The 17,042-nt window shown below is 23.5% G+C and overlaps 5 protein-coding genes across 7 annotated transcripts in view; 3 read left to right on the forward strand and 2 right to left on the reverse strand.

Annotated features, from left to right (window-relative positions):
- Positions 1-2,093, reverse strand: part of LOC107993438 (cytosolic purine 5'-nucleotidase) — a 26,610-nt gene extending 24,517 nt beyond the window's left edge. Inside the window, exon 1 of the mRNA XM_062085641.1 lies at positions 1,953-2,093. The gene's annotated coding sequence lies outside the window, so the exon portion shown is untranslated. The remainder of the gene's footprint in view (positions 1-1,952) is intronic.
- Positions 1-3,414, forward strand: part of LOC107997996 (uncharacterized) — a 10,415-nt gene extending 7,001 nt beyond the window's left edge. For 2 of the 3 annotated variants that reach the window (XM_062085631.1, XM_062085630.1), the window contains exons 7-9: positions 121-203; positions 437-627; positions 705-3,414. In XM_062085631.1, coding sequence (XP_061941615.1) covers positions 121-203; positions 437-627; positions 705-2,748 — 2,318 coding nt within the window. In that variant the 3' untranslated portion in view covers positions 2,749-3,414. Of the gene's footprint in view, position 1; positions 204-436; positions 628-704 lie in introns of all 3 variants that reach the window. The other variant, XM_062085632.1, reaches the window with a different exon arrangement.
- A 285-nt stretch (positions 3,415-3,699) lies between these two features.
- LOC107998039 (actin-related protein 1) lies at positions 3,700-6,815 on the forward strand. The gene is made up of 7 exons (XM_017057051.3): positions 3,700-3,875; positions 4,201-4,265; positions 4,438-4,764; positions 4,878-5,187; positions 5,356-5,529; positions 5,657-5,719; positions 5,806-6,815. Exons 1-7 carry the CDS (start codon positions 3,828-3,830, stop codon positions 5,947-5,949), a joined length of 1,131 nt encoding a protein of 376 aa, XP_016912540.1. The 5' UTR covers positions 3,700-3,827; the 3' UTR covers positions 5,950-6,815.
- A 411-nt stretch (positions 6,816-7,226) lies between these two features.
- On the forward strand, positions 7,227-15,464 carry LOC107998012 (anaphase-promoting complex subunit 1). The gene is made up of 21 exons (XM_017057005.3): positions 7,227-7,428; positions 7,576-7,719; positions 7,806-8,120; positions 8,181-8,251; positions 8,340-8,452; positions 8,552-8,815; positions 8,884-9,271; positions 9,357-9,546; positions 9,614-10,019; positions 10,144-11,127; positions 11,209-11,447; positions 11,546-11,804; positions 11,875-12,378; positions 12,480-12,684; positions 12,765-13,085; positions 13,175-13,403; positions 13,475-13,680; positions 13,747-14,086; positions 14,181-14,826; positions 14,893-15,021; positions 15,107-15,464. Exons 1-21 carry the CDS (start codon positions 7,405-7,407, stop codon positions 15,190-15,192), a joined length of 6,063 nt encoding a protein of 2,020 aa, XP_016912494.2. The 5' UTR covers positions 7,227-7,404; the 3' UTR covers positions 15,193-15,464.
- Positions 15,439-16,860, reverse strand: LOC107997959 (rhomboid-related protein 4). Its single transcript, XM_017056913.3, has 2 exons — positions 16,723-16,860; positions 15,439-16,656 (listed from the first exon to the last, which is right to left on the reverse strand). Exons 1-2 carry the CDS (start codon positions 16,843-16,845, stop codon positions 16,036-16,038), a joined length of 744 nt encoding a protein of 247 aa, XP_016912402.1. The 5' UTR covers positions 16,846-16,860; the 3' UTR covers positions 15,439-16,035.
- Between the last annotated feature and the right edge of the window lie 182 nt (positions 16,861-17,042).

Raw genomic sequence — 17,042 nt, forward strand, 5'->3', positions numbered from 1 at the left:
GAATATATAGAATGGCAAAAAATAAAATACAAGATAAATTTACAAAATTAAAAAATAGAACTATTAATTCAAAAAGAGAAAGTAAATTTAAGATGTCTATATTGAATATTTCCATTACAGTGTTATGTATTGCTATTGCTACTTGGTTTAGTTATAAAGGATATTTAGAAACAAGAGTAAATACTCCATATGATATAAAAAAGGTATATTTTATACTTTTATTCCATTAGTTTTCAACTAATAGATAATAAATATTTTGTTTTGACTAAAAATTTATTTTTTTTTATTTTTATTAAAAATTTTATTCTAGTTTGTTATAAAAATTATTTAAAACTATTATATTATATACATAAATTATAACTATATAAACTATATATATATATAAATTATATTATATTATATATAACTAATATATAATTATATATGTTAATGATAGTTAGTTACAATCTCAGGACTGGATATCCCAGATAGATATTGGGGTACTTATCGATCAGGAGTTTATTTTGGATTAAGAACTCGAGATCCACATTCTTTAATAACAGGATTGATGTGGTATTTTCCACATTTGTTAAGGCAAGATGGTAGTGGCCTTAGACATTGGTGTGAACAAAATGATAAACTAGATAAGTAAATAAAATTTATATATTTATTTAATACATTTTGATAGTTTTTTATAAAATAATTACATTTTAACATTTATTTAGATATGCATGGATGGAGCATGATGGAAAAACATTTGGTATTCAAGAAATAGTGGATAATTCAGCTATTTTAACTACTACATTTATTAAAACATCTGGTGGTAAACATGGAGGAGATTGGACAACAAGAATTGCTGTAACTTCTAAGAATCAGATTCGAAATGGTGAAGAAATATCATTACTTTTTTATACTGCCATGGAAGAAAATGTTAAAGGATGGATTAAAGTTAATTTAAGTGATGAAAAACTAACAAGCATTGAGGGAAATACCCAAAATTTGGGTTCATTTAGTATAAATCTTAATATGATACAGGGAACTGTAGAAGAACACTCTTTTTTAGTAACAGTTGTCTCTGGTTCAAATGTTTTGAAAGAAACTGTTCTTCAAAATCTTAGAATAGCATCTCACAAAGGATCATCAAAGAAATACATAGTTTTAGCAGGTGAACAAATACCATTATCAGCAGATGGAAAAAAAAAGGATGCAAACTTTATTGCAACACAAGTAACAGGAAGAATTCCTTTTGAAATTGAAATTAGTTATGAATCAGGTAGTTTTATTAATAGAGTTGACAAATTAACTGGTCAAAATTATGATCGTGCTCTAGAAATGCACCGGCAATTATTCGACGAAAAATTTGAGAAAATCTTTAAATTAAGATCAAAAGGTTTCACAGAAGAAGAAATTAAATTTGCTAAAATGGCATTATCAAATATGATGGGTTCCATAGGCTATTTTTATGGTAGTTCACAAGTACAAAGTCAATATACTAAAGGACCAGTGCCTTACTGGAAAGCACCTTTGTATACTTCAGTACCTAGTAGAAGTTTTTTTCCAAGAGGATTTCTATGGGATGAAGGTTTTCATGGTTTACTTATCTCAATTTGGGATTTAGAAATTGAACTAGATATTATAAATCATTGGTTTGATTTAATGAACATAGAAGGTTGGATTCCAAGAGAAATGATTTTGGGTCAAGAAGCTCTAGCTAAAGTTCCAGAAGAATTTGTAACTCAAATAAATACAAATGCAAATCCACCTACGTTTTTTTTAACATTACATTTTATACTTAAGCATAAACAAGAAGAAGTATTGAAAAAACATTTTCAATTTTTATATAATTTGTATCCTCGCCTTCAAGCATGGTTTAATTGGTTTAATACCACACAAACTGGAGATATATCAAGTACATATAGATGGCGAGGTAGAGATGGAACAACCAATAAAGAATTAAATCCTAAAACACTTACATCTGGATTTGATGATTATCCAAGAGCTTCTCATCCAAATATCGATGAACGACATGTTGATTTACGTTGTTGGATTGCATTTGCTGCTGATATTATGTATCAGATTAGTGAAATATTAAATCATCCAAGTAATAAATATCAAGAGACTTATCACTATTTATCTGATAATGATTTATTAAATAAATTACACTTATCGCCACATACACAAACTTATGCGGATTTCGGATTGCATACAGATAAAGTATTTTTACGAAAATCATCTTCACCTTCAAGATCACATATACAGCCATCGGAAACAATACGAATTGTTATGGAAGATCCAACTTTAAGATATGTTGATTCATCATTTGGATATGTTTCACTATTTCCATTTATTTTACAAATTATCAATCCTAAATCTCCGCAATTGGGTAAAATATTACAAGATTTAATAAATCCTGATCTGTTGTGGACCAAATATGGTTTACGATCACTTGCAAAGATATCACCATTTTACATGAAATATAATACTGAACATGATGCTCCTTATTGGAGAGGAGCTATATGGATGAATTTAAATTATTTAACAGTGAGAGCAGCATACTATTATTCCAATATTGAAGGACCATATAAAAATGAAGCAAAAAAAATTTATCAAAATTTGAGAAAAAATTTAATACAAAATGTTATAAAACAATATAAAAAATCTGGATATATATGGGAAAATTATGGTGATATTCATGGAGAAGGTAAAAATAGTCATCCATTCACTGGTTGGACATCTCTAGTTGTATTACTTATGGCAGAAATTTATTAGTTGTATAAATAATTTCATTTATATGTATATTATTTTACTAATAGTAAAATTAAAAAATATTACTGGGGATATTTTATATAAATCAGGACTTATATAAAATAAATATTACTAATGTGAATATTGACTATATTATTGTTATGCATACAAATGTGATAATATCTGTAAATTATTATAATCACTTATGAATATTTTTTTGTAATAAATAGAAAAATATTTTGTAACACAAAATATTCATTCATATATATATATATTATAGTCATGTAAAATTAATTATCTATGAAATTTAATAGTAATTTTAATAGTGATCTCAAATAATATTATCAAATTGTATATTTTTACATTATATTTTATATTAATTTTTTAATTATATATATGATTATAAATTATTTAAGTAAGTATTAAAATAAATTCTTGGTTCATATTTAAATTATGTAAGTATATTATATAAGTTTTATATTTTTAAATTATAATAAATATAATTATAATAAATATATAATAATTTTATTAAATATGATTATTGTATTTTCTGGAATTTAAGCAATAAGAAAAAACAATTTTAAAAATAATGTAATCAAATAAATTTCTTAAATCCTGATTGTAAAAAAATAATATAAAATTGTAATATAAATTACTTTAAAAATAAAAATTTTAAAATTAAAATTTAAAGTAAATGTGATTTTTTAGTAAATACTTTTTTAATACTTGTAATTAATAAATTACAAGTATTATGATATAATAAATAAATAGTTTTATTATGTATAATGTATAAATAAATAATTTAATAAATATTTAATAAAAATTATTTATTAAATTTATATATATATATTTTTTTAAGAAATTAAGGAAAATATGTAATAAAAAAAAAATTAATAAAAGATAAAACTTCATTATCTATTTCTGAATTTGCTAGCAAATTTGAATAATATTGGCAAACCTGCTAGTAACTAGTAACTACTTTTATATCTCTTAGCTGTAAATAACTGTCTTTAGACCTCACCAAAGAATAGGTGTGCGACTGTGGGGTTACAGTTGTGAATTTATATAGTTTTTACATAAAATAGTGAAATTTTTAGATAATTATGGAGCCATATGATGTAATAATTAATCAACCCGTAGTTATCGATAACGTGAGTAATGCATGAAAATTTGTAATTTTTAAACATTTTTTTTTTCCTTTATATCGATATGTCAAATTGAATTCTACCATAATGTCGGCTTTTAAGTAACGCTAATAATTTTATATTTTTTCTTTAAAATTATGATTATTATTTCTATAATATAATTTTTTTATATTTATTTTATATTTTATATTTATATATTTTTTATTATATTAATATTTTAATATTCAAATATGTTATATATATTAAAACTGATCTATTAAAAATACAATAATTGCTATAGTTTAAAATCAATAATGATTCAATGATGATACTATATAATTCATTTTCTTAGGGTTCTGGTGTAATTAAAGCAGGATTTGCAGGTGATCAAATACCAAAATGCAGATTTCCAAATTAGTAAGTATATATATATAAATATTTTAATACTATTATACTATCGTAGAATTAATTGACAAATAATAAAATAAAATCAAATATAAGTTCTTAATATCTTATTTTTAATTAATAATATTGTTTAATCTTTAAATCTATATGATATTATTCTAATTAAATTGATAATTTTTTCTAGTATTGGTAGACCCAAACATACACGTGTTATGGCTGGTGCTTTAGAAGGAGATCTTTTTGTGGGTCCAATAGCAGAAGAACATCGTGGTCTTTTGTCTCTTCGTTATCCAATGGAACATGGAGTTGTTACAGATTGGAATGATATGGAAAGAATTTGGTCTTATGTTTATAGTAAAGATCAATTAGCAACATTTAGCGAAGAACATCCAGTTTTATTAACAGAGGCACCTCTTAATCCAAGAAAAAATAGAGAAAAAGCTGCAGAAATATTCTTTGATACATTCAATGTTCCAGCATTATTTGTTTCAATGCAAGCTGTACTTAGTCTGTAGGTATTCAGCTATAATGGATTTACAATTTTATTTATATTATGATATTTTATGTTTTAATAATGTTGAAATTAAATGAATAATGTTCTTATTATGTGAATTTAATTTAAAGATATGCCACAGGAAGAACTACAGGAGTAGTTTTAGACGCTGGAGATGGTGTAACACATGCAGTACCTATTTATGAAGGTTTTGCTATGCCTCATAGTATTATGAGGGTTGATATAGCAGGACGTGATGTCACAAGACATCTTCGACTTCTTTTACGTAAAGAGGGTATTAATTTCAGAACTACAGCAGAATTTGAAATTGTTAGAACAATTAAAGAAAGAGCATGTTATCTTGCTAGCAATCCTCAAAAAGAAGAAACTATTGAAACAGAAAAATTCCAATATATATTACCTGATGGAAGTTACTTAGAAGTAATAATTTATGTTATTTTTTAAAATTACTTGTTATTTATTTTATTTATCTAAATAATTTGATTGATTATATATATTTTAAATTTATATGAAAATTTTTCATTTAATTTTTCATTAAATTTATATAAAAGTTATATAATATATTTGGAATATATGTCTTTATGATAGATTGGTCCAGCACGATTTAGAGCTCCTGAAGTCCTTTTTAGACCAGATCTAATTGGAGAAGAATGTGAAGGACTTCATGAAGTACTAACATATTCCATTCAAAAGTCTGATTTAGACTTAAGGAAAGTATTATTTCAAAATATTGTTCTATCAGGAGGATCAACATTATTCCGTGTAAGTATAAAATTAATGAAATTTTATAATATATATATAATATTTATATATAATACTTTATATATAAGTATTAATATATAAAGAATTAAATTTTAGAATCATTATAAATATTTTTCTTTTGCTTTAGGGATTTGGTGATAGATTATTATCGGAAATTCGTAAAATGGCACCAAAAGATATAAAAATTAGGGTATGTAATGATATATAATAAATATTATTTCATATTTAATTTCTTTTATTATTTTATTTATAAAATATTTAAATTCAAACATATAGATATCAGCTCCTCAAGAACGATTATATAGTACATGGATTGGAGGTTCTATTTTGGCTTCTTTAGATACTTTTAAAAAAATGTGGGTTAGTAAAAGAGAATATGAAGAAGATGGTATAAGAGCAATTCATCGTAAGACATTTTGAATTTAATTCAAAATGATTTATATCATGTCAAATAATTTAAGTACAACATATAAATAATGGCACAGTCGGCATTAGATTCGACATGTACCATATTAACTATGCTCTTTGAATGCTTTTAATATTGCAATTTTTTTTTTAAATATTGCTTCAACTTCTTTTACACAAAAATATATTCCAAGGAATCATAAAATGTTCATATTCCATAAATTAGAATAGGAAAACATAATATAAAAAACAATATAATAAAATTTATTTATATTCAATAATTTATATAAAATTTTTTACATGCAAATATTTATTTAGTTATAATTTTAAAATAAAATTTTTATTTTATTTTTAAGCAATATTTCATTAAGATTCCTTGGAAATGTACATAAAAGTTTTCAAAGTTAGATACATTTTAACTTTTAAAGTTAAATGTACTTTGAAATAAATTAATTAATACGTTTAAGTAATGAAATCACTTCTTTTCAAAATATTATCTTTCTAAATTATAAATTTGTTTTTTTTATACTATTTATAATTTTATATTTAATATAACAAAAATAGAATTTTATTAAAACAAATATAAAATGCTTTGATTAACAAAGTTATCGTTATAAAGAAAATAATGTAATTTCTATTTATAGTAACAATTTTGCAAAGTATTTGTAAATATGTATGCTTTGGTAAAATAAATCTATAAACTCTTTACATATGTACTGATTATATCAGTTTTTATGATGAAATAATAATTGCAAATTTATATTCTATATATAATTTCGTATATAACAAATACGTAATAAAATATGTAATAACATAGAATTAAAAAATTTTAAATTATTTGGTAGTAATTTATTGTAAAAATATTAAAAATATATCAAAAAGTATTTGAGTTTTTTTTAACAATCATAAAATTATCGAAATGTTATTATATTTGTGATTATATTTTCTTTTTTTATATAAATATATTTTTATATTTATAAAAAAAATTCATAATTTTATTATATATTGTTATATTTATATTTTACACATTTAATTTATTAATTATGCTATATATTTTATTTATATTTTATATCTTATTTTTTTTTTACTATTATGAATTATAAATAATCAATATATAAATATAACAATATTTATATTGTTTATTTTTATAATAAAATAATTATTATTGGCACAAATTATATCAATTAAATGTGGAAAATATATTTTTAAATAAACAACATAATCCTATATTTTCAATTAAGAGTTTAAGATATTTAATTTTATATAAAATTTATATATATATGTATACCTATATAATAAATAAGTAATCGAATATGGCGATGCCTATAGTGACACATCGTTTAGTAACATCTTATTTGCACAAATATTTTCAAATAATTTTAAGAGACAATTTAAAATAATATATTGTTATATTGTTTTCTTACTTCTTCATAATTAGAATCTGCAAATCTGGATGAAACTAAGGAAAAAATGATCGCCGCCTCAGAACCGGTGGTAAGTTAAATATTTTTTAGGTTATGGTATAATTAATAAACATATGTGATTATAATTTTAAAAAGTATTGTTATTTTTTAATATTGAAAATATTTATTGATTTAAATAAATAACTTACTTATTTTCAATTTTATATATTCTTATAAGGAATATATTCCTGGTGGAAGACAAATAATTTTACGACATCCTGAATCAGCGACTAATCAACAATTATCAAACAATCAAACAGTTGAAGGAGAAAGTATTTTATTACAAAAATTTAGTCAAGTAAATATTTCAGAAACTTTACCAGTAAGTATAATCAATTTATGTATTAGTATTTCAAATATTTAAAGTTTCTAATACATATAATTTTTATTTATTTGCTGTAAATGTAGAAGGAATTTTGGATTGTACGTGAAAATGATATATGTGGTGAAGAAGAATTATATTGTTCAGGCAAAATTGCAATTCATTCAAAGGGTAATCAAACTACAAGAATATTGCAAACAACTTATACTTGTGAAACAGATATTAAACATGCATTATGGTGTAAATTTCATACTAATATACCTGATCATTTAGCAAAAAGAAAAGAAATAGATGAGGAAGATTATGATAAAACAATAGAATGCATTTGTTTAATTGATTCATATACTCTTAAAGTATTTACCAATATTGGAGAAGATTATGTATCTAGTTTACAATTTCAGGTAATATTTTAACTAAATTTACTTATTTAGTGAAATTTATAATTAAGTTGTATAATTTAGGTATCTGCTGTATGGGCAACAAAATATGGTATTTTGTTGGAAAAAACACAAGTCCCTATATCAGAAATAAGGTTTGTTTTTTATTTTTTAAGAAATTTATATATTGAAATTGAAATATGAATATTAATAATATAATATGAATTTTAATCAATTTTGTAGATATACATCATTGGAAGGAAATAGGTTACAATTAAAAAATGATATAAATTTACCTGTAGTATTTTCTCTTACACATCCTTTAGATGAAATTTGTCCTGTACTTATTAAACATGGTAAATATAAATTTTATATTTATATATTTTATAATCATATAAATTTTATAATCCTTCAATTCTATAAAGAATATATTTAATATATAATTTTATTTACAGGAAACATATCATATATGTATGATTCAAATCAACAAATTGTATTTACTAGTTCTGAACCATCTTTGGCTGTGATATATGATACTAAGACTGGATTACATTCTGTATATAAAATACGTAAAGCTTCAATAGAAGAATGTCAAATAGTTTGTGGAAATAATGATACTACTACTAGTATATTTAATCAATCAACAAGTGCATCACCATTAAATATTGGAAATAATCTTTCCTATAAAAGTACAAATAAAGGACATTTAAGTATATTTGGTAAAAATATTTCTTATTTAATTAAAAAAAAATTAAAATTTTTATTTAACAATATATTTACATTTTAGGAGTTCCAAATCCACAATTTAATCTGGGATTAGGAATTTCAAATAGTCCATTTGGTTCTCGAACATCTTATACTACTACTTGCTCAGGAGGTCCTTCACCTTCGCAGCAACAACAACAACATTCAAGATCTCAAAGTCCAATGGCAACTATTTCGCGTTGTCAATCCCCTACTCATTCTGCTTTTTCACCTTTACTTAGTGCACCTACAAGTTCAATTATACATCATACAAGATTGCAACAAATGACTTCTGTATTAAATCATACACAAAACAGTCTTCTAGGTAGCTGCAGTAATATACAGTTACAGGATGTTATATCATCAAGTAAACCTTTATATCCTGAAATATGTCTTGATCATGTATGGACTGAAAATGTTGGAATTCCAAAGTATGTATCATATTTTTATATAAATCGTTGCAAATTTTTTTTATATTTTCTATTATTTTAAAAAAATATAATATTATTTTTTAAGGGATATTACGTCTAGTCGAGCATCAAAAGTATTTTTGTCATCAGATTTTGTGGGACAAAACTACTTATGTTATTTAGTTCCACATAGATCTCAACTTTTTCTAGTAAGACTTGAAAAGACAAATAAACAACAACAAATTATTTTTGGCATGGTAACAAACATTGTGGCAAAGGGTGCTGTTAATATACCAGTCAGTATTATTATTTCATACTAAATTAAAATTACTAATAAACAATATAAAATGTTTTTTATTTTAGAATTTACATATAATAGCAATAATGGATTTGTCAAATGGAGTGGTATTATATTCGGGTATAACTTGTATCGGAAAATTACATGTAACAGGAATACTTCCAAATTTAACAGGATGTAACTATTTTTTATCTAATATCAATCATAAATTAGGTTCTCCTTTTCCACGACGAAGTTCCTTGATTTCTCAAAATTGTACTATTTCTCATGATATTAAATTTGAAGAAGAATTACATTTATTAAGTCCTGTAGGTGGTAATTGTGCAAGACCACCTATTTTATTGGAAAATCCTTTAGTAGAAACTAATTTTCTCGTTTTAAAAGAAGCAGTCGGAAATAAAATTACTTTAGAATATGGAAGTAAAAATTATTTTCGAATAACATTACCAACATCCAGTACCTCTCCTCTAGGTAAATAAATATTATAAATAAATTAATAATAATTAAAAATTATATAATTATTTTATTATTATTGTTGTTGTTGTTGTTGTTATAATATTTATTCTAATAATAAATTACTCTGTATTTTTTATAGTAACCAAATGTTTACAAACATTAAGAGGTGTTTTACAAAAAGATTTAGCAATGCAATTATTGGTAAAATGGTATGGGGCACGAAATGCTCCTGGACCTCAAGATTTTTCACCAGAACAGGAATGGTATCTTTTTCTTGTAGTTTTATTTACATTATTAGGATATGAAGTAGAAAAATTACAGTTAATTCAAACAAATGAAAAAGATCAACTTGGTGAACGCAATAGTCCTATAGTGGTATCAAAAAAACAGAAAACAAACAATTCTGGATCGAATGATGATTGGAAATATATGACAAATTTTATAAAAAATGGAAGTTCACAAATATTTATTTCAAATATTCTTGGTCTTCAAAAAACATCTAATATATTTCAAACATCAGTATCATACATTACAGAATCAAGTAATACAGGCAAAATAAACGCACAATCTATTTTATTTCCATATTTTCCGCTCATTCTGTTTTCTTTACATCTTTTATATGAAGAATTAAAGTTAAATATTGTAATGTCAGAAAGTTTACCTTTACTTGCACAATTACTATATCAATTAAGTTTGGATTTAAGATTCGATATATATTCTCATCATTATTTTCTTGATTATCCATCTATCTATTACTTGAAAAATGCTACATCTCAAATGAAGGATACAGACTTGCAGAAAATTATTATACCAAATTATGTATCATCAAAACCACCAAATGTGTTTGAAACATTAAATAATTTACTAAATGGAATAGAAATAACACCATTTCCTTATTTAAGTCAAGTAAATCCGAAGACAAAAAATATAATTTATTTAATGGCACTTATAGCAAATGAAAATCAAGTTATTATACATGAAGTCGATAAATTTATAAAGCATATAATACCAGCTGGAAGTCGTATAGATTTTCAAGAAAGTGGAAATAAATTTGAAAAAGAAATGTATAAAAATATTGAATGTTCTGCAATAGATAGAATAGTTTTATTATACCATGAATTAGGTAAATTTTTTATCATTAGCTTTCATCATTAATTTTGAATATAAATTAAAAATTATATATTTAATTTTTTTATATTTATAGGTATGAATAAAAAGGATCTTGAAACATTACCTCCTGGTGTATCATTATTATTGAAAGATATAATGTACAGATGTAGAGAACGACCGCCATCAAATTGGCCAATGCAAGCTTATGAATTAGTAGATCGACAAGATTTATCTGAATTAGATAAATCACCTTCAAATCATTTAGAAAATGAAGGAAAAAATTATTCAATCAAAGATCCTGAACAAGATGATGGCATGGAATTTGATGATGCTGTACGTTTAATTATACATATATGTATATAATTATCGAAAATATTTATATAATATTATTTGTTAAAATTAATGAATTGATGAATTATAATGTTATATAGATATTGAAATTGAGATTTAACAAAGATCATAGGGTAGCAGAAGTTCGAAAACTCCTAAACTCGTCAAAACCGGTAAGAATAGCAATAGTTCAGAGGCCAGATGTAAGTGATCATGAATTTATAGAAGAACAGGAGAAACATTTACATGCACTATGCACAAGAACAATGGCACTTCCAGTAGCTAGAGGCATGTTTACACTCAGAACTTCAACTCCTATTATTACAGAACAATTACCAATTCCACGACTTTGTTTAACTGGTATGAAAAAATAATGATATTCATATTACTAAAATTTTTTTAAAATCATAAAATGTTATTATATGTGTAGGAAAAGCACCTCCTCGTGGAACAACTGTAGAGCTTGCTCATATAGATGTTCCACCAAATATGAATTTATGGCCATTATTTCATAATGGTGTAGCTGCAGGTCTTCGTATTCATCCAGATGCATCTAATATTGATTCAACATGGATAGTATATAATAAGCAACAACAAGGCGAATTTGGTATTGAACATTCAGGATTCTTAATGGCTCTTGGTTTAAATGGTCACCTAAAAAATTTAGCGCCTTTTAGTATGTATGAATATCTAGTCGAATGTCATGAGGCTACCAGTGTTGGACTTCTATTAGGATTATCAGCAACCCATCGTGGTACAATGAATGTTTCTATGACTAAATTATTATCTCTTCATGTAGAAACTCTATTACCTCCAACAAGTATCGAATTAAACGTTCAACAGAATGTTCAAGTTGCAGCATTGATGGGAGTTGGTTTAGTATATCAAGGAACTGCTCATAGACATATTTCATATGCTTTATTGTCAGAGATTGGTAACTAATATTAATATAGAATTATAATTTTTATTTATATGATTTTATTAAATTTATATTAAATTTATATGATTTTATTAAATTAATTAAATTATTTAAAGGCAGACCTCCAGGACCAGAAATGAAAAACTGTATAGATCGAGAATCTTATTCTTTAGCAGCAGGTCTTGCATTAGGTTTAGTAGTATTAGGATGTGGAAGTGGATCAGATTTAGCTAATATACCAGATACTTTACATTATTATATGGTCGGAGGATATGTTAGACCTTTTACTGGAGCACAGAAAGATAAATATAAATCACCTAGGTGTGTGTATGTGTGTTTGTTATAATAAAAATTATATATTTAAATTTTTTTTATATTTCTTTCTTTTTTTATTATTTTAGTTATCAAATAAGAGAAGGTGACTCTATAAATATTGATGTGACAAGTCCTGGAGCAACTATAGCTTTAGGTCTTATGTATTTTAATACAGGCAATAGAGCAGTAGCAGAATGGATGCAAGCTCCTGATACTCAATATTTATTAGATTTTGTACGACCTGATTTCTTATTATTGAGAATATTAGCAAAATCACTTATTCTCTGGAATGAAATTGAACCAACAAAATCCTGGGTTTCTAGTCATGTTCCTAATATTGTTTATAAATATAGATTACAAAAACCAACTTCAGAAATAGGACAGAATGTTGATTTGGAAACTATGAAGTAAGTATTTGAAATATGTATGCATATAAGAATATTGTTATAACATTTTTTTATACTAATTGTATTAATTATTATTAATTAAAATACAGTCAAGCTTATTGCAATATAATTGCGGGTGCCTGTATGGCTTTGGGTTTAAAATTTGCTGGATCTGCCAATAAAAATGCTTTTAAAACTTTATATAATTATACCCAAATGTTTACAACATTATCACATAAAACTATTGCCGAATTAGCAGGAAAATCAACTATTGAAACCTGTTTAAATGTTACTTTACTTTCTGCTGCAATTGTAATGGCAGGAACTGGAAACTTAGAAGTAAATTTAATATATAATTATTTAATATTTTTATGTATATTATTTACTAATTTATTTATATTAAATTTTAGATTATGAGGATATGTCGACACATACGAACACGAGTAGGACCTGCAAGTAATGTTGTTACATATGGATCTCATTTAGCAACACACATGGCTCTTGGTTTTCTTTTTCTTGGAGGAGGCAAATATACTCTTTCCAACAGTCCTAGTGCAATAGCTGCGCTTATAATTTCTCTTTTTCCAAAATTTCCAACACATAGTAATGATAATAGGTTAATATCAGTATAATATATTTATTAAAATTGATTTGTTATCTTAATAAATATTTTTATTATCAGATATCATTTACAAGCATTGCGACATTTATACGTACTTGCTGCCGAACCACGCATAATTTTACCTAAAGATATTGATAGCAGTCAGTATTGTTATGCAACAGTACAATTAACATTTGAATCAGAAAAAGACGCTGAAGGACAAGATTTAATACTTCAGGCACCATGCTTATTACCACAATTATGTAATATTAAGAAAATTGAATTAAAAGATGATAGATATTGGGAAATTATTTTTGAAAAAGATAATAATTGGCAACAGCTTGAAAATATGCTTAAAAAATGTGAAATGTTAGGTGTTAAACAAAGAGCTGGTTGTTTACCTTATATAGAAGATCCACATGTAATTATAATTTAGTTTTTTTATATAAAATTAAAATGCATTGAAATTTAATATTTTTTAATAAATTTATAAATATATTTTATAAATATTTCAGGGTTTTAGAAGTTTAATCGCTCAAACGTTAACAACAGAAAATGTTATTGCATGGGCTGCTCGTCCTGAATGTGTAACTTCATTTACAAATGATAAAACTATTTTAAATATAGTCAAATGTTTCTTACAATTGCCTAAAAAAAATAAAATTAAAAATGAGATTATCATAAAAGTACAATCTTCTGGTAGCTCAGTTAAAAATACTTCTGGATATTTATCTCAAAATTTAAATGATACATCCGAAAGAATAATATGTGATAGTTGGAATGAGCAATATAATTCTAATGGAAAAGTGGAAATTATAGAATTATCTACTTTGAAAGATACAAATTACTTATGTAAATATGAAGAACAATATTCTGAAATGTCAGAATTTGAAAAATACTTTTTACATACATTTGCTATAATTGTATATGAATGTGTAATAAAAGATAAAGTTAATCTTCTTCCTTTATGGGTTAATTTAATAAAAAGTATGGAAATTATAGAAAAAAAACCAAATAGTTTTTCTATATGGCAAATAAAACTTGTTTCATCTCAAATGTTAAAAAAATCTTACACAGAAAATAAAAATCCATTACTTGGTACAGAAAGCATACTTGCAATGAAACAAAGAATTTCTTATATTATGGATAATTGGGAGCGCGGTATGTATCATAGCTTTTTATATTAAATTTTTATTTCTTTCTTTTAATAATTAATAATTTTTTTAGAATTAACACCACATATTAAATCTTATTTAAAAAATGGGAAAATTGATGGAAATATATCATTGTTACAAAAAATGTGCACATATTTTGTGTTTTATGACATTCCATATAAAACGGATTACCAAACAATCTGTAAGCTCAATTGTTTTATTCATTAATATATTTTAATATTTATTTGTTTTTTATTATTGTTACTTTAACTATAACTTATTTTTAGTGTCATCATTATTAAATACAGAGGTAAGGCTTAAAATATCTAATGTAACATTGTATAAATTATATAAAGTATTAAAATCAAATTAATTGTGTTATAATTAAATGAATAATTGAAAATAATTTTATATAAAATGTTCAAAAAAAAAAAAGATCATTGAATTAATTTAAATGAATTTGACAAAATAAAATATATAAACTTATAATTTTCATTAATCTATTTAAAATCTACATAAAAATTTTATTCAAAAAAAAAAAATTTTTTGTTTATAATATAATGCATAAATATACATGTAATATTTATAAACATAGTATATAAATGAATTGACAATATAATTAATAAAAAATTAATTTATTTTATACATTATAATAAATATTATTTACAATATAAAATAATTTTGAAAATATCTTTATAGTTCTTTTATATATATATAAATATGTATATAATTTGTAAATAATTTTAATTGTCTTAATTATATATTTTAGAAAATGTGAATAGATAAGTAATTAAAAAGCAAAATTATATAATAATACCATTTTAATATACATAAGTATTTAAAAATGTATGTAAATATTTATAGAATTTTTTTAAATTCTATAAATTTACAGATTTTAAAATTTTTTAATAAAATTTTTATAACAATATCTATTAACTTTTCAGTCGCGAATAATTTTCTTAATTTTTTGTATAAAATATTTTTAAATTAAATATTTTAATTCATTACATATGTTAATTACTTTTATGTAAAAGAAAAACATTTTAAAAATGAAAAATTTTTAGATTTGAATTTTAATTTCTGAAAGCTAAGATATCCTAAAAACTAGATATATCATGATAATTGTAAAATGAAATAAAATAAAAATCATTTGAAACATTTTAGAATCCGCATCTGAAGAGTTAAAACTTTTCAATTTATTGTTTTAATTCAAAATTTATCTAAATAATGAATTACGTCGTCTATAAAATTGTTCTTCATGTATAATAGGAATACTGGTTATAATATATATTATATTATCAATCATTTCACCAATAAAAGTATAACAATATAAACAACCAATCAAAATACCCCCAAGATGTCCTATAAATGAAGATTGTGGAACTAAAAGATGAATTAAAATCAATTCAACCCAAACAGCAATTTTACTAGGAACTCTAAGTCCTCCAACATCATGAATCCTATCATATTCTTCACAAATTACAATTACTTTTAATGCAAATAAAATAGCAGAGAATCCAATAGCACATTGTACATAATATCCATAATCTCCTGTTAATTGCATTAAAACATAACTTAATCCTATATACATAGTACTACATCCAAATGAAAGAATAGTTAATAAAATAACAAAATTCATTGTTTTATACATAGGTTCTAAATATGAACCTTTCAAGATTAAAGATACCATATTATAGTACAAATGCATGTCTGAACCATGTTCAAAATTTGATATTATAAAAGAATTCCAATCATGATATTTAAATATTTTTATTGCTGATATACATACTTCTTCTGCATTCCATGGAACTTTTATGAAGCCAATGTAAAGTAAAACCTAAAATATTATTATTTATAGTAATTACGTTAATTTATTATCTTCATTCATAAATTAATTATTTACTTGTGCAATGATCGTAAATAAAGTAGCTGGTGGAATTTTATCGATACCAAAATTTAAAGCTTGCATATATAGCAAATAAATGCCATATTGCAAACCATGTTGTCTCCTTTGTATAGGTCTCATAATTCAATATTAACTTATAAACGTAAAATCTTTTTATTAAATACTCAAAAACTTCATTTATATTCTGAATCATACGAACGTTTAAAAGTAGATTTATTTTTATGTTATAGGTTATAACACATATATATGCAAAAACAAAAAATATATATATTTTACTATATAAAATATTCAAATTGTATTATATATCTTTGGCTTTA

Source organism: Apis cerana, linkage group LG15, assembly GCF_029169275.1.
Source record: "Apis cerana isolate GH-2021 linkage group LG15, AcerK_1.0, whole genome shotgun sequence".
NCBI classification, from domain to species: Eukaryota; Metazoa; Arthropoda; class Insecta; order Hymenoptera; family Apidae; genus Apis; species Apis cerana.